This window comes from Egretta garzetta, unplaced genomic scaffold (genome assembly GCF_000687185.1).
Source record: "Egretta garzetta isolate BGI_Z169 unplaced genomic scaffold, ASM68718v1 scaffold539, whole genome shotgun sequence".
NCBI classification, from domain to species: Eukaryota; Metazoa; Chordata; class Aves; order Pelecaniformes; family Ardeidae; genus Egretta; species Egretta garzetta.
In genome coordinates, this window is record NW_009260760.1 from 169,310 (window position 1) to 188,032 (window position 18,723).

The 18,723-nt window shown below is 37.3% G+C and overlaps 1 protein-coding gene across 1 annotated transcript in view; it reads left to right on the plus strand.

The window, feature by feature from the left end:
• Positions 1-18,723, plus strand: part of PDE1A (phosphodiesterase 1A) — a 160,762-nt gene that overhangs the window by 114,464 nt on the left and 27,575 nt on the right. Inside the window, exons 3-10 of the mRNA XM_035901434.1 lie at positions 232-414; positions 870-936; positions 1,875-1,991; positions 3,421-3,561; positions 8,127-8,227; positions 10,746-10,871; positions 16,840-16,941; positions 17,061-17,181. Coding sequence (XP_035757327.1) covers positions 232-414; positions 870-936; positions 1,875-1,991; positions 3,421-3,561; positions 8,127-8,227; positions 10,746-10,871; positions 16,840-16,941; positions 17,061-17,181 — 958 coding nt within the window. The remainder of the gene's footprint in view (positions 1-231; positions 415-869; positions 937-1,874; positions 1,992-3,420; positions 3,562-8,126; positions 8,228-10,745; positions 10,872-16,839; positions 16,942-17,060; positions 17,182-18,723) is intronic.

The window sequence follows — 18,723 nt, forward strand, 5'->3', positions numbered from 1 at the left end:
CTGATCAAGTTAGCGGTGTCCCTGCTCACTGCAGGGGGGTTGGACTAGATGACCTCTAGGGGTCCCTTCCAACCCAAAACATTCTATGATTCTATGATTCTATGATTCTATGATTCTATGTGCTCAGCCAGTTCTACAGACAACCTCAGCTCCTGTTAAGTTCTGTTAGCTGTTCACCTATCCATACTCCTATTGCTTCATTCTGCCATCTACTTGTTAATCTTTTTGTAGGAAGCTTTTGGACACTGAGGATGAGCTCTCTGACATCCAGTCAGATTCGGTCCCGCTGGAAGTGCGGGACTGGTTAGCTTCTACATTCACGAGGGAAATGGGAATAGTGAAGAGGAGACCTGAAGAAAAACCCAAATTCCGAAGCATTGTGCACGCTGTACAGGCTGGGATTTTTGTAGAAAGGTGAGAGCATTGTTTTCTTATTATAGCAAGTACTGCATTTAACCACAGCATGTATGGTTGAAGATCCCTTAAGTGGTGGGATGAACCTGAAGCAGAACTTTGAGCCAGGATTTAGGTTTCAATTTCTGCAATCGCCGTATTTTTCTATACAGAAATCCTGATGAAACCTCTAAATTTGTAATGAAATTTCCTGGACTTTGGAAAATTCTGGGAGTGAACTTTATAGCTTGGAAACTTTTACACAACATACCAAAGATTGCACTAACATAAGAGAGTAATACGCCAGCAGAGGAGCTTCTCTCATAAGTTCATAAAAAGACTTATGTCATCTTTGGGATCAGATCCTTAAATAGCTTAGTATTATTTCACAAACTGTGAAAGATGAATTAAAAAAAGAGAAATTGTTCCAGTACTTTTTAAAGGGCTATTACTTAATATTTTATTTGTTCTTTTAGGATGTACCGAAGAACTTCTAGCATGGTTGGTTTGCCTTACCCAGCAGAAGTGATAGTAACATTTAAGGTGAATAAGTTTAATCATTGTGGAATTTGAATGTGTTTGTACTCATGTTTAGTGACTTTTAGAGTGAAATGAATACATTTTTCTACTGAACATATCTTAGCCATACTTAGTGCAACAGAACTGAACAAACAAAACAGAGAAGTTCATAGTTAAAAATTCACAAATAGCAAATGTTTCTGTTCATTCTTTCACTGGTTAGTTGCGATTTCATTTAGATGTTATTAGAGCAATAGGATGAAATTTGTATAGAAATTTTTATAGAAATGTGAGACATGGTTTTATCAGCTCCCAGTGGTATGGTAATCAGTGTTTCAGACAGCAGAATTTGTTTCCTTTTTAGGAAAGAAAAAAGAAGAAGTAGTATTGGGATAGAGCTAGCAAAAGAAGCTGAAGCTTATGGAACAAGTACAGTATTTGCTGTGCACTTAAGGCATTACTGTAGTTCACCAAAAGGCAATCTTTTACATATACATATATGTATGCAAGTAAAAAATGGTATTTTTTGAGAATGTAGTGCCTCACCTTTTCCCCTGGAAGTCAAACACTTATATTATTCTCAAATTGGTATATGGCTATAGTGTTAAAGACATTGCAAAATAACCTATTTAAAGGATAGGTATTCATATTAGCTCCATGAAGTTCTATAGCAGAAAGTTAAATTTGAAAGTTTAAGGCCTTTGATTCAAAGCATACAAAGTTGCATAGGTCATGTTACAAGTATTTTATTCCTAACTGACACAACTATTTTAATCATTAATATTGAAATAGCCATTAATGTGTTATCTACAGTAGGAGTTTGAAAGAGTTGGACAATAAAAACCCACCAAATTCTTGCTCTTCCCCCCCAAACCCCCACAATATCTTTTCCAGTGATTAACTGGAAACCTACTTAAACAGATGGAAACTTTATGTTCTTTTTCTTTTCCCCTCATCTACAGGATGTTGATAAATGGTCTTTTGACGTATTTGCCCTAAATGAAGCAAGTGGAGAGCACAGTCTGAAATTTATGATGTATGAGCTGTTTACCCGATATGACCTTTTGAGCCGTTTCAAGGTCAGAAACTAGCCACAAATAAAAATATGTATGCATAAATAAGCATGTCAAATTTCAAATACAAGGAAGCTAGGATATGTTTGAAATGGTGTTTTATTGTACAATGCAGTGCAGAATTTCAAAGAATATGGCAAATTGAACATTGTAATATGCCAATAGTACTACCAAATGGAACTTCACCCAGAGCATGAAAATATGCACATTTTTCTGCAACCCAAAAAATGGAAAGCTGTGTACACCCATGTCAAGTCAGTCTGAGGTGGGATGTTGCTAGTGAGCAGCTAAATGCTGTAAACATTAAATAGATTATGTATACAGCCTATTTACTCAGCAGTACTGAATCAGTGTCCCAGCTTCATGGAACAAAGATGCCCAATAAGGGAGAAAACTGAAGTTAGTCCTCAGTACTTTTTCACGGTCCAGATCATAGTACATTGCCCAACACTGTGCTGGGGTTCCAGCTGAGCTTTCCCCTCCTAACCAACTTGAGCACTACATAAAGAGAAAGTTGCTTTTCCATGGTGTTTGCAGGGTGTTGCAATACAATATGGGGTACTTGGAACCAACTTTGAAAGGCTGAATTAAAAAAAAAGGATCAAAGTGCCAAATTTATCATTATAATAGTACCAAATCAAAGTTTTATTACAGTTTCAGAATCTCCCTACTGCAAAACACCATGCTCCATTTGAAAAGGCTGCTTCACCCTGAAGTTGGTTTGAGTATTTTAATTTTAGCTGATAACCCAGACTCAGCTTTCCCAACCAAGCTTTTCCGTTCAAGCTCTGGGTGCTTGAAGTCAGAACGACACCAGGACTACCATTAGCAATACGGTACACGGTGTTACTGCCTCAGCGGGCTTAAGCCCATTCTCAGTCCCACTGTTTACCTTGCAGAGCTTTTAAATAAAGAAAAAAAAATCTTAAGGAAAATGTCATTTCATTATATGGGAAAAAATGGGACTAGGTAGTACCTGTACTTCATACATTGGCTGGAGGAAGAGAAGGAAGGGAAGGCAGACTATCAGATTCAAGGAAACTGCATCTCAGGCAAAGTAAAACTGGTGAAGAAAAAGAGATAATCCTAGTGTTAGACGCCTAGCTGTCACGCCTTTATTATATGAGCAATCTGCATTCCTGGTACAGACAGACAGACAGACATGTCTTGAAAACTATTTGGTTGATAGCTCTGCAGTCTCTTGTACACTAATGACGTGCTGTGTGAGGTGTATGTAGAGGGATATAACATCTACAAGAACTGGGTGAAGACTTGCTGATGCATGTAAAATATTAGATCTTTACATTTTAAATTTTACTTTTGCTGTTCGTTAACTAAAGTCTATGGTATATTTGTGGTTTATTTATTGCATGATTAACTTTGCAGCTGTTGCAGGAAAAAAACCCCATTTATTTTAATTTTTGCTTCCCCCCAGATCCCTGTTCCCAATCTTATTTCATTTGCTGAAGCTCTTGAGGTTGGTTACAGCAAATACAAAAATCCGTATCACAATTTGGTCCATGCAGCTGATGTTACTCAAACTGTGCATTACATAATGATTCACACTGGTATCATGGTAAGAAATACTGCAAAGTTCAATTTCTTCTTTTCTCAGCCTCTGATGTTTTGGATACATGTGTACGTTTGTCTTTTCTTAAGAAAAAAGCTCCTTTGAAGATTGTGCAGAGATAGATTCAAAACTGCCATTCAGGCTGTGAACTTTATGTCATTTTAACAGTTCTTCCAGGCTGGAACTCTCCTGATGCAGTGGAAAAAAGAGAAAAAAATCCTCCTTAAATCCTTTTTGCTTTTCATTGCCTGGCTTGGGCATTATATATCATACTAAAAGAGATGCAGGAGTAGGCAGGTGAGAATTTTACGCTTCCTCATCAGAGCCTGGGAGGTGTGATCAGGCAAGGAAGCTTTAGTATCTGCTGAGGTTCTGGCCATTGAAAGATATACTGAATCAGTGCAAGCTTACTCAAATACTCTGCAGCTGCTTTTTCTTTTAGTTTATAACCTTATTTAGAACTGCTCTTGCATACTGTATGTGCCTATAGTATGCAGGAGATTGCATTTGCCTTGCAATATTGCAATATCCCAATATTTTTTAGTATTTGCTTTGGGAACTGAAGTGAGTCTGTGCAAGCATTTTTACTCTAAACATTTACCTTTGGTTTAGTACCAGCAGTGGGAGTCTCCTCGCTATCAGTTCGCTAGACAAAAGTAAATACTGACTGAAAGAAAATGGACATTTCTGTCAATGGCCTTTTGAGGATTTGTCTTCACTACGAATTCACTTCTTTCCAAAAAAAAACCCCACCCCAAAAAAGTGGGAAGTGATAGGGTCTGATTTCTGGTTTTAGAGTTGACTGAATGTTTCTGCTCTGATATATACATAATAAATGACAGTCACTGACTTATGTTAAGCCTTTTCTCACTGGAAGCTTTACCTTTGGCTTCAGGAGAGGAAAGAACAAGTACCTAGGCATTGGAGGGTTTAAATCTACTGTTTGAAAGAAGTGTTTTTCTTCCAAGCATCAAGATTTTAAAGCTACATTTTAACACAAGTACTACTTGCAAAGTGAAGCCTGGAGTCTTCAGCAGCCAAGATTCCTTTTCTTATTCAGAGGTTTTCTTGAGAAAAGACTCCCATACTAGACAGAAGAATAGGCTAGACAGTTCTTGCCAAGATCACTCGAAACCAAAGTTGTTGTATAGGTGCTCACCTATCAAAATAATACTTTAATAAACAAAAAAGCTTGAAGATATTAGATCATGGTTCCTATCCTACCCTTCTCTTCTACTGTAAGATCAACTGCAAGCATTAAGTGATGTGAGACATCTTTGTTGCGGGTATACATCTGGATCAGCAACTTAACAGGGAGGAAAATCCCTCTGTTGTATTACACATTATAAACATCCCTTTGGCCCATTGTAACTGTGCCCCTCAGCCCTTCAAAAAAGACAGTAGCATCCATATATTCTTTGTGATGCCAGGACAAGGTTCCAACTTGCCGACCTATCCTAGTCAATTTGGGATGTTCAGCCATCTCGAGTTTTACAATATCAGCATCTTAACCTTGTAACTGCACTTTGATGTGATTTGGACAACTGTTTTCAGAAAAGCTTAGACTGTATTTCTGTTACTTTGCTAGAAAACCTCATTAATGTTGCAATGCTGCTACGAAACATTCCTATAAAATTAGGCCAGGTTTTAAATATTCAGATTTGAATTGCTGAATTTTTATATTGGAAAGTTCTTGGAAAGATGTCTAACTAGGACAACACTTAGTCAAGAGTGCCTTCAAACAGATGTAGCTTGCCAGGCAGAAGGAACGTTTATAGAAATCAGTGTTTGAAAGAAGGCCTAGTGATTCTGCAGCTTGCAAAGTATTTCTGTCCCAAATGTCATTTGCAGTTTGAGAACACATCAGTATCATGCAAATGTTCTATTTAACTTGTTGTGCTTTTTTCCTGTTGCCTGGTTAACTCTACAGAACCTTGTGCAATAACAATTTGAAGTTTGCTTCTCAAGCGAATAGTTTTCAGAGTATGTCCAATGTAATGCCCCTTTTAACTCTGCTGTATCTTCTAACAAATACCTGGACTAGACTCAGTTTGATGCAATTCTATATCAAATTCCTGTGAGTTTTTTGCAGATTAGCATGCGATTTGAAGTTCTTGTTTTTTCATTGTATTTTAAGGAACTGATACTGACTCCCAAATCTTGCAAAGACTTGCTGTCTTCCTTGTTCACTTTTGAATGACATACTGAAACAAATGTTTCAAAAAAATGGGGTTTAGAAAATTATTTTCACAATTCCTGTTGCTGAGGTCATATATTTTGCATCTTTTATAAGCACCTGAAAACCAGCCATATTTCAGCATTTGCCAAAAAATTTGGCTGGTCAGAGTTTTGCTTCTCCACAAGCCTTTAGAGAGATTCCAGTGAAGAATAACACATATTCAGAGTGGCATTTAAAGAAATAAAATGATCACTGTATTTTCCAAAAGTTGCTGTCTAGCTTAGGAAACAAGATCCAGCCACCTGAGATCAATGTGTTAGAAAGTAAGATATCACAGATGGCACACAATCTATTAACCTTCCCAAGAGATTAAACCCCAGATGATATGACTGAAATATATAACTCAAGCTTGCATTTACAAAGTGTTCATCTTCATAAAGATTTAAGAATCCAAGTCCCAGGGAATATATCTTGTAAAGAACTTTTGAGTCATCGATCATCTTCCCACCATCCCTTTTCTCCTCCCACGTATCTGTATTGCTCAAACTGAAGGAAAAAATGTCTTTACTGTCAATAAGTGCATTGTGAGACTCCCTTTCTTACTCATTTTTTAATCCATCATTGTTTAAGAAAATAGTTTGAACCAGAGCTCATGAAAAGTTGAAATGTACCTGTTTACTTATATGCTATTTATAATACTGGAAAACATCTCTCAATAGAAGAGATCTTTTCCAATAGGTGTTACACCTGGATGGCATAGTATCTTCCAGGAGGGAAGCAGGTTCCAGCTCTTTGCAGTCTTGCAGACCTCTGGATACCTGCTTTTCCCTCTCCCTTTGAGAAAAACCCTTGTTAACTGTCTCTCTAATACCTTTCTCCTCCTTCCTTAGAGATTCTTTTGTTAAACTAGTTCTTTGGTTCTCTGATTTGAATACTGCTCTGAATTTTGACTGTACAGCTACAGTCTCTAGAGTACTTACTCTCATATAGTTCTGTATGAAGTTTCTGTGTAGCCCATAGATCGTGTTTGGTTTTGCTTACTAAAAAAGCTGATCTTTGAAAATGCATCTTAAAAAAAAAGATTATGTTCAGTTTAGTTGCCAGCAATTTCTGGGTTTCTGTTCTATTTGGTATGTTGAAAACATTGCGAAAGCCAGGACCGGTCATGGCCTGGTTTCTTGTGACACACAATACGATGAAGGTCACCGTTTCCATTTTTAGAACTGCTTACAGTACATTCCCATTCCTCTGTTGTGACCTTTTTTAATCTATACTGCTTCACCAACAGCCAGTACTTGTTGTTCCTCAGCAGTCTTATTTTGTCGTTGCAAGACCTATTTCATTATTCTTGCATTACTTAACAATATAGACTTCTTTGAAAGAAGTACTACTATTGGCAGCTTATAATACTTCTGGCAGCTTATACATCTTGTATCCATTCATACACATATATGTGCATATATGGGTGCATAAGGATGAGATCATTCTTTGAACCTTCAGTACAGAAGCTTACTTCTACACTAAAAAAATCTGAAATATGTGTGGAAATGCTTGACTGGCATTTGACTTAATCAGTCCTGTGACTGCGGGGGTTAATTATCAGATGATTTTTCTGCCCCCATTTTTAGATTGAGTAAATTTTCTCCTCAAGGATGATTTATCATTCAAGAAGTAGAACTTGAAAGATAGAATAACAGAGGCTATTTTACAAACTGAATGATACAGAACAGCCTCAGTTAGCAAGAGGTATAAAAGTGCACAAAACTCTAAGGTCTGCATTATTTTGTATACAGGACCTGTATTACATTTTGTTCTGTGCAACTGTATACTGGCCTTATGGCCCTTTTTTTGCATTAGTACAAAATATGATAAAGTTTAGAACAGAAAAGTCTCCCATGGGCCTAATTTTAGTGCTATGTACACTGGTCAAATATAGTTAATGCTGATGTTGTACCTGGAATTTATTATGAACTATATATATTATTCACTAAAAGACAAATTATAACCTTATCCTTATATCAAGTTTTTAGATTAATCTGCCACAAGTGACAAATGCCATGTATGGGCTAGCAGGTTAGAAACTTCCTACTCAAAACAGCTACAAAGTACACCATGTTATTACCTTAATAACGTCTTATATTTTTGGCTGCCAATATTTACTTTGCTAGTGAACGTTACAACATTAACTTGCTCTTAGAGAAATCATAATAAGTACAAGGAGTTACTTTACTGTGTAATATTGAAATGTTATGGATATATAGTTACCTGGAATAAGACAAGAATAAAGTTTACTTAAATTGAAGGTAATGCAAAACATTTCCAGTACTGTAGTGTTTAATCTGAATGAGGCTATTATAGAAAATATGACTAAGATTTGTTTTTCATTTACCAGCACTGGCTCACAGAACTGGAAATTCTAGCAATGATCTTTGCAGCTGCCGTCCATGATTATGAACATACTGGGACCACAAACAATTTTCATATTCAGACAAGGTAAGCAAAGTGGTCTCTTAAGTGTCATATCTGGAGTTTGCTGTTCATTGGTCTGAACTGTTTCATAGCTCTAACTGATACAGTCAGGAAGTAACCAGGTCATTCCCGATTTTACAAATTCCTTCCTTGACCTCTGTACAGTTAATGGGACTGCTCACATGAACAAAGAAAGTGTTAGCTCCATAGTGTTTGAAATAATTATATTTTGGAGCTGATACTTCAGGAAAGATTTCAAAAAGATTCAGAACACGAACTCGAAACCCCCTCACCCCTCTATTTGCTCACTTAAATTCTGATACTTTCAACTCAAAAATTTCTTGCAGTGTCCCCAGAAAAATACCACTTCATGTTCATCAGTGTGTCTGCATTTACTTCAGGTGCTACATTTTATTTCAAGTTACAGGGTCCTGTACAGAGAGAGAAATCTTGAAGTACAGCTTTAGAAATACCTACGACAAGTCCTCCCCTAGCATGTTTTGACAGCATCTGCAGTAGCTGCAAAATAGAAATCTAGAAAGAAATCCAGTTTGAAAGTCAAGCTAACTGTATTCTCATGCAGGCACAACGTGTCGTCTTAGCCTCCGGTCCAGAACAACAGCACATACCTCTCTCCCTTGAAATATTTTTAGCTTATCAAAGGAAAACCACTGACCAATCCATTCCTGGGTAATAAATGGTACACCTGATACTTAGCCTAGTACAAGGCATCTTATTGTTCTCTCACACTAGACTATACTTTGGTTTTAGTATCCTCAGTCGAGGAGTCCTCTTTACCTGCTCGTGAAAAAAAATTCAGCAAAGTGCTGACATATTCTAACAAAACAGCTCTGTGCTAGAAATACTCCTACTTTCAACAGAAGCATCCTTGAACTCACCTATACAGATAAAGTGCCCAACGGTTACATTTAAATTAAATCCATAACAGACTTGTGCCCCGAGATTCGCCCTTCAATAATGAACAAATTCTAGATCTGCAGCTGAAATACAATCATACTTCTTTTCTCCCTCAGCATAATCTGGCTAAAAATAAACTTCAGTTTGTTGTTCCAAGTTTATATTACTTTTCTATTTTTGTCCTTAATATTTTGCTCTGAAGTATTGCAAAAGTGGAACATTAATTAAGCTGTTAGCCTTTGCATTTTACTTGGGCATGCTTGCAAACAGGTATTGTTTTGTGATGGAGCTCATTCTTCCCTCTTAGTACAACTTGGCCTTGATGTTCCATCCCAGGGCCGTGATTCAAGACTTCTTTTGCCTGAGAAAAGCTGATGAAATGGCTGTCACAGTCATAGCAAGTCTTAGCACTGTTTAAAACCAGACATAAGTAGCTTTGTGGGTCAAAGTGTGCTTCATAAACATACATGATTGGCAAATCACAGATTTTCTGATGATGTTAGTAGGATTATGAATGTAAGCATATTCATTATTTAGGTGGGTTATGGTTTGTTCCCTCCAAATGAAGTTTCCAATCCTATTTTAGTTTTTTAGATTCCTTGCTACCGTACCATACACCTGGGTGGTTACACTGAACATATACTATTGTTCAACAGAACAAGGGGTTGAATTTACCTTATGAATATCATAGTAAGCTGCACTGCTAAATCATCACACCTTTCTTCTAGTACAGACTTTTCAGTTGACCAAATTGAAATACTCAGGAATAGTTTTATTAGAATGGAAGTGTAGGAGAGAGGGGAGACCCGAGGTTGCTTAGCAAGTCAGATCAGGTCTGAATTAATAAATTTTGGAGCTAAGTATGATAAACTCCATACTACATCAAAATTTGTGAAAATCTATGCGTAATTTTAGTATTGCAGGTTAGTCTTTAATTAAGAGACAAAAGACACTCTTGAGGGTGCTAACATTATGGTAAGGGTCTGGCTTGAGGGAGCACATGAATGCAATCAAATTTCAGCAGAGCATCTCTTCCATTCCTTTTTTATGAGGCTCGAGGTATGCCTGGTTTTCTGACAAAAGATGGCATCCATTTAAAACATACGAAATTGAAGTTTTAAAATTATTTATTAATTACAGCTCCTTCTGATTGTGAGTGACATGGGCCAAAACACATCTCTCTCAGAACAGGGGTAGTAACTTCTTAATACCCGTGCTATGTGTGGAGCCCCCTCTGTTGGTGAATGCATTGCATTTTAAATGGTTGTGTAGCCAAAGAGTACTCTTGAGTAGCCTAATTAGAACATTTCTGTTGCTCTGCAATCCTGTCTACAGTCAAGAAGCTTAAAGATCTCACAAATTTTTGCCACGGTTATATCATATAAATAAAATATTACACATTTAAAAATATTACTTTCCCACAAATAGTGTATACAATGGCATAATGATAATTTTTTATGCATTTAGGACAGAAGCTTTACCAGTGGTTGATACAATATGAACAAATAAACACAGTTTGATATATATGTAGTCAGTATTTCTCATAGAGAATACACAGTCCTACCTTCCCCGATGCCATCATCAGGATGCTATTGCAGATTCTGCCTTTTGTTTTTAACTCTAGGTCAGATGTTGCAATACTGTACAATGATCGTTCTGTTCTTGAAAATCATCATGTAAGTGCTGCTTATAGACTCATGCAAGAAGAAGAGATGAACATCCTGGCAAACTTAACCAAAGATGACTGGAGGTAGGACCTACTGTGACATTCAAACTTAATTCCAGTATTTAAAAATAATAAAAAACACCAGGCCTTCCCTGTGAAGTCTATTTTAAGACTTTAAATTACAGGAAGAACCTTTGGCACTGGAAGGAGTAATGGATATTTAGAGCTCAGGGAAGGCTGTGGTGGTGTAAGGAAGTACTGTTTGGGAGACTCCATATAATTTTCCAAGTGAGGTTGTGCATTTATGAGGCATAGTGTTGGACTGTGTGGACAGTGTCTCAGGTAAGATAGCTCTTCAGGAAAACCACAGCGCTGCCCCTCTTGAGCTAGGTTACCTTTGTCTAACAGTGGGTTAAAACCTCGGTGCTGGGTCACACTCTGCCAGCTTGAGCACTACTGCTTCTGGGATTCCTGTTGTGTAACATAGCACAGCAGTCACATCTTGGTTAAGCATTAAAAAATGAAGTCTCTGGAGAGTACAAAAATAATAAAGGCCCAGAAGCACTACAGAAATATCTTTTCTTCTTCTTCTTCTTAATTTTAGTGTAATTCCTGAAGAAAATTTGACCGGCTGCAAGAATCAGGATCATAATTGATATGTCACAAATATTAAGACCTGTAAGACCAAAATGAACAAGTGTTAAAGATCAGACTTTCTCCATTATTAAAAGGGATGTTATCTCTGTATATCTTTATCTGCTACATATAGCACTTAAAACATGAGTCTTCTCTGTGTTTCTGTAAATGTAGCTATTATTCAGAACTCCTAAAAATAACTTTTAAATAGGTGGACTGTGAAGTCAGAGAGAGATGTTCTGCTTCCACGAAAGTCTTCCACTGGGAATGCTGCCATCATAAATAACAAAGCTATACTCTGCTTTATTTATATTTTCACAAAACTATACATTTGTGGAGGAATATGTGAATGTCAGACCAAATTTTGGTGTGGTATGTATTTACAGATGAAGTTGTGTTTTACATGGTAGATTTACATGATTTTGCTTATTTACATGATCAAAACACCCCTAAATAAAGCATTTATTAAATGTAAGTCTCCTGACCCTTTTGGTTTTCAACCCATTATTTTTCTGTAGATACTCCAAAACATTTAAAATTAAAGTATTATCAATTTTTTATTTAATGAAAACTGAGAGAGGAAACATAAACTTTTTCATTTTCATAAAAGATTTCTTCTCAGAGGATACTCATTTGGATTTAGTTATCATAAAGTTTGTGTTGTAAATTCAGTTCTGGAGAAAGATGTCTGGAAGTAAATTTTAAACGTCAGCAATAATAGTTATATACACCTAGATATTCATTGCCAACATGAGTCAGCCTTGCTCTGCTTGGAACTATTTTGGACCTGATGGGTTTGGTGCTGATAGGTTTCTGTTTCTCTGTTTTTACTTGTTCTCACTATTGAGTATGGAGAAAGTGATTGTGCAAGTAGACAGCCTTCAGAGGCTGGTATTCTGTCGTTTAAAACCATCACTGTAGAGAGGCGATGATTTTCAAATCATCAGACTTGTTGCCTTGAGTATGTTTTTTTGAAGTGGTGGTGTTTCATATTGTGTCCTACCAGATAATGCTTCCAGGTAAAAATGAGCAGATCTTCTTCAGCTGAGTTTCAGTTCAGGACTGGACCAAGGATGGCTTGAAAACACTTACGTGCTTCCCCAGTCCTGGCTCTTTCATCACTGGGGACCACCATAAATAAGTGTAGTTTGGGAATCCCTACAGCAACGTGCAGTTGCTCCAGCTGACAGAAGTCTGGCTGCCAGCTAGTAAAGTGCGTCCCAGTTGTTCCCTTTCGTTATGTCACGGGAGAAGAGAGCGATAGGATGGAAACTCTTGTGAAAGAAAATATTTCCCAATGGAAAGAGGAGCCTATGGTTTCCAGGTGTGTGATGTTTACACATACTGCTGCTGTGGACTGCTACGGAGTAAAGGGAGGAATGTGATAGACTGTCTTCACGTTCCTGAAGTACAGTCTTCTCTGCATAGATTGCTTGGTCTGGTCTTACCACAGTTGTTTTTCTTTATATTATGGACCCTTTGCTCTAGCTTCTGTTGCATTTCATTTCTCCATGGTTTTTGAGCCTGTGATAAACTACCACGTTCCTTTGGAAGTTGCTCAATCACAGGCTAGGTGTGTTTGCACTTGCTTTTCAATCTTCTCTCACTGTAACCCAATTCAGATTTCCTGGAGGATTTTATTTTAGATTTGCAAATTTTGTTTGTATACAGTGGCTGCAAAGATCCAGGCCACTATTATATGCAGCCAGTTTGAAGTTGGTGGGATTTGGCAACCAGAGAAAAGAGAATTTATGGTCTTGTGTTGAGACTATACAGTACAACTTAGAAGAGATGTATGAACAGACTAATAAGCTCAAGGAACTAAATGAGGACACTCAGTTCCATGTTTTGTCACTTAGCTAGGCAATTACAGTCTGTACTTTCAAACTGGTAACTTCCAAAGTGTCAGTCCGAGAACCTGCACGACCTGTTGAAGTCTGATACTTAATTTAGAGGGTCAGTCAGGGAAACGATGTTTTCCTTGTACACATTTCTAATATCCAAAAATACCTGTTACCCTGTCGTCAGATACAGTTGTTCATTGGTGCAACAACAGATCTGTAACCACTTAAAAGAAGCTCTTAAATTTTCTAATTATTACTAGAGCGAACTTCTTGGTTCTATACTGACATTCATGCTGTTAGACTCACAGTTTTGAAGTTTGCACTGAATCAAATTGGCAGCAAATTGAAATGGTAATTTGTTCAACTTTTTAATGTACTTCCTGGCACTGATTAATTTCTTTACTACTGTCAGATCTGTTTTCTTGAGTTGCAGCGATTTCTTTTTTTAAAAAATTAATACCCCTGCCTATTTAAACTGTGGTTCTGCTAATTATTTCAGCAAGATGAAGCAAAATGACTGAGAATAACTTTATAGTATTACATTTTCTTTTCTACATGTTAATGTTAAGAAGATAAAGGCACTAATAAACTGTCAGCTTCAATTAAGTTTAAAACATAGGGTTTGGGTCTGAACAGGGAAACACTGCCAGCATTCTGAGGAGGATGTCCTTTGTGGATAATGCACAGGACATTCATAGTCTTTTCTCACCCTTTTCTCAACTCTGAAAATGTATTCCAGTCTTCCATATTGTCCTGTTTCTCTCACTTAGAGCCCCTAAATAAATAAAGAGGTATCCCTTTTTGTCCCCCTTTCTCCTTTAATTTGCCAGGCTTCTGGTGTTCTAGCACCCCGTATGTTACGTCAGCAGTTATAGGTGGTCAGGCGGTTCTATGTGGTCAGGCCATTCGAGTCATAAGGCATACATTGATATATTGCCTGATTATATAAAAAAGACTAAAAGCCAATATGCATTATATACAATGCATGATGAACAGCTTTTATTTTACAACTTCCCTTGGGAGTCGTCTGTCTGAGGAAAGCAGGATTGCTATCACTTGCAAGATGAACCTTGCGTCTTCCGTTCCCAACTGGCTTCTGCTTGTCTTAGCCTGGTCCTGCATTTTCTCATTAGTTTCTCACTGACTAAATGTCTTTGTCACGGACATATCCAGGTAAAGCTGGTTTCTCTTTATTGGTTAACTACTTTTCTGAGAAATTCATGTTCCACTCCCTGCCTCTTGTTTATTATAGCATTATTCATGTAATTTTTTCACATCATCTTGCATCTATTTTTTTACAGTATCCTATGCATAGGACGTGGACATAGGAAGGTTAAGAAAGGACGACAGCACAGGACATGACAGTTTACTTAAGAAAAGTGGAGATTGTATACTCAAAATGAGTAATCTTCCAATTGTGGGCCCCCAAAAACCTCTATGAACTGTATGTGAATACTGTTACCACTTCCCATCATAGAACTAAAGATGGCAACACCTCTGTACCTTTTTGCCATGGTAGCATGGGCAATGCTAACCGTATTATCCCACTGCCTGTAGCTGAGGACTGCTTAATGAAGTGGGCAGAGATTTCTGTCCAGGAGTTCCCTATGAGACCAGCTGAGGTGTCCTATATGGGAGTTGAGATGGTCTTTCTTCCTTGGGAAATGGTTTGGGAATGTTTTAAGTCCAAGAGTAATATTCTGTGCAATGGCAGTAGACTGAGCATTTGTAGCTCTCGTAAAGCTTTATTTAACATTTCCCCATCACTTCTGAATTTCCTGTCTCTCTATTGGTGATTGATGGGGGTGCAGGCAGGAAACAACCATGGGCTGTAGGTGGAGAACCTCTGCTTTGCTGTTAAGCAGCTTTTTAGTGGCCTGAAATCTTCAGAATTGTGTGAGGAAGACAGTACTACATTGTTTGATCCTTATTCAGGTGAAGGAAGTAAGAATTAGGGTTCGTCTCCTGCCATTACAGCATGAATCTACAGGAAGCAGCATTTTGCTTTTCTGTGTGTCTTGTGTAGTAGGGGTGGGCTTAGTTCTGATTACTCTTAAAAGTTCAGACATAGAAAGTTCCTAGGAAAATCTCCCGTAGAAGGGGGAAGTGATAATTATTTCAACAACAGGCTTTAACAATGCAGAGCCCTCAGTTTTCATGCAGTGTTAGCTGGTTTTTTTGGTGGTTTGTTTTTTTTTTAAATGGGTTTAGCTGTGTTTGGAGCCTACAGTTTCAAAGCAATGTGGAGGAGGAACAGTTGGGATGCAAATTAATTAGTATCTTTGTATGAGGTCAGATAAGGTAAGGCATTTTCTAAATACAAGTTGCTATGGCTGCATATTATTGAGTAGAAGTGAGAGGACTGAGTCTTTATCCAGTTACATCAAAGCAAATCAGGAATAAATACACAAGAATCAATGAGGAGTATCAGCTTAAATATGCAATTAATTTGGCTCAAAAGCAGTCTTGATAGTTTTTGTAACAAACTATTCTAACAGCCCTAAAGGAAACTGCAGTTTACCTCTTCAAAACGTAGTCCATTGAAAACAATGCATTGTTAAGTAAATCAAAGATATGAATGCAATATGAAAGATCAGTGAGAATGACTAAGGTAGATTCTGCTGTTGTAATTGATCCTTGGACATCTTTAAGATTGCGAGTGTGTTCATGAAGATATAGGCTACATAATCACAGATTTATTGTGGTGAAGTGTCCCCGATGTACATATAAGCAACACTCCTGCACAAAAATCCTCCTAAGCCATTTAAAAAAACATGTAAATAAAGACCCAGTAGACTCCTACATGGTCTATATACAGTCCTTCTACATCGAGGAAACTGAATTTTCCAAATCAGTAATTATTGTTGACAAAGTTAATGTGCTTTCATATACAATGAGAATTAATACACCTTCTTACATGATTCATGTCTATTTCCATATACACTTAAAAGAAAGCTGATGGACAAGACAATATCTCTGCCCATAATGCCAAGATACAAGTAAACTATATATCCTGAGCTTCTGATTCATGAAATAGGGTAGTTTGTCATAATGTTCATATATTGGTGTAATGTTGATAGTGTTTCACGTGTAATGCCTCTTGCTCTTCTGAGTGTTTTCACAGCCTTCTTCCTAGGTTTAGTGTTATGCCTACTCTGCGCTAATATGAGGGCGGTAATAAAAGGCACAAATATATCCTCTTGTGTGGTGGTAAGCCCAGAGACCGACTGGTTTTTTGAATACTCTACTGTTGGAAAAATAAGGAAAGACTTCTAATGGATGACAGTACTGCATGTAATTTTAGTTTATACACTAGAAAGGAGGAATTACAAAACAGTGTGACTCTGAAATCATGATTGCAGAGTGCATTTTCTGAAGTACATTGCTTTCACAGAATCCCTTTAGGATACAACATTCAAGTTGTTAATAATTTATTTAAATGCTTTTTAAAACATAATAAACCCCGTGATGTTGTTTAGAAAGTTATAAATTAACAAATACTGCTTAAACAAATGTACCATACATAGAATAAATGAATTGTAATGAGTCATTTTGCTTTTAATTATTCTTAGGGAGTTGCGTAGCTTGGTCATTGAGATGGTCTTGTCTACAGATATGTCGGGTCATTTTCAACAAATTAAAACGATGCGACATACTCTACAGCAGACAGAGGGGTAGGTTATTTTCCATTCTGTTCATTATCTATAGTCTTTCAATGAGCTCATGTACAAGAAAAGAATTTAAATAGTTGGTTTTGTTTGGAGATAATTTGAGCATGTCCTTGAATTGACAGGGTAGACAAAGCCAAAGCCATGTCTTTGATTCTACATGCAGCAGACATAAGCCATCCAGCAAAATCCTGGGAACTGCACTACCGGTGGACCATGGCCCTGATGGAGGAATTTTTTCGACAGGTGCCATTTTTAAAATCTTTTAATAAATCTAGTTCAAGAAACAATGGTTACACAATTAAATCTTTTCATAAGTCTACCAGCAAGGATGCTGTTGGTTGTGATTGACAAGCATAGTCTGTAGTATATATTCCTTACTCTTCATACATACCAGTGAAATTAATTCAACTTTTATGTGCATGAATAAGATGAAATTGTTATAGCTCTATATCTATTTCAGCTGATACCAGGATTCTGAGTGTTTTAGCATTTTTTTTCTTTCAATAATAATATAACTTGTCAAGCTGTTTTCATTCTGTAGACAGAGATTTATATATGCTTTGAGTTAAAAAGAAGCACCGGCAGGGTAGGATGAGGGACTTGAAAATAGAAAGAATTCATGTTCAGCAGAGAAGGCAAAAAATTATTTCCTTTTCACATTCCAGAAAGCCTTGCTATTTCCTTTCCTTGCCAGTGCTTGCCATGCATGTGCCACATAGATCTGAAGGTTTTGCTTTCATAACAACCTGATCCAAAGCCAGAGATTAGATGGTATCATCCTGTTAACACTGTGGCCATATATCCTAAAACAAAAATGAAGACACACCTTTGTGAAAGACTTTTCATTTCTGTGAGATACTGAATTCAAAGACAAAGTCCAGTAGGTGTTGGTGTCACTGCTGCAATTTTTTTTACTCACAGAAGGTGAAAAAACCACATTTCTCCAAAGGGGGAGTACTCTCCCTGTGATGAATATTTGTGACTGTGCACATTTTTAACATAACAGTTACTGAAGTACAATTGATAAAGGACTCTAATTGAGGTGTTACACAGTTTCTGCAGTTAGACACAGGCTTTAAAAACAGTTAATACAGTTAGTGGAACAGTGTATGTCTTGCTCATCTTGATAGTCATTATTTTGCTATATGCTGACATTTTCAAATCAGATGGGTCACGCTGGAAAAAGGGGTCAGAGAATAAAAAAGTCGGTATGATAAATGATGAGGCTGTTAGGTCCATCTGCCCGAGAAGGTTCTTGCTTGGTTCTTACAGGTTCTTTATACAAATTCTCAGTAGGGAGCATCAGAGCATGCTTGACTCTGGGCTTTGCACTGGGGAGACAGATTGGAGAGCTGGTGCCTTAATCTAAATAATGAATGGACTAAGTTTTGTGGAAATACTGAGTAGAGTCATGAGTTTGTGTCTGCTTCTGTAAATAGAAACGATGAGGATTTCAAACTTGAGAGGAAAAAGGAGGAACAGATTACCCCAGATATATGTTACTTGAAAAGGTCAGAAATGACCAACTGTAAAAACATTTTAGACACAGAGAGACGGACTAGACAGAGCCCATGGGACAGTGAGGCAATCTGTCCAGTCAAGTGGATATAGCATTAGCAATAAACAGTACCACACTTGGTCGTTGAGTGCATAGGATCAGCTAATATTTTAGTTATTCCTTTATCCTTTCATTAGAAGAAGTAACTGGATCCCAAGTAAGCTGCTCAAATACTTGAGAAGTCATCTAACAAAAGAATCAAATCGCCATATATGTATTTCTGCAAC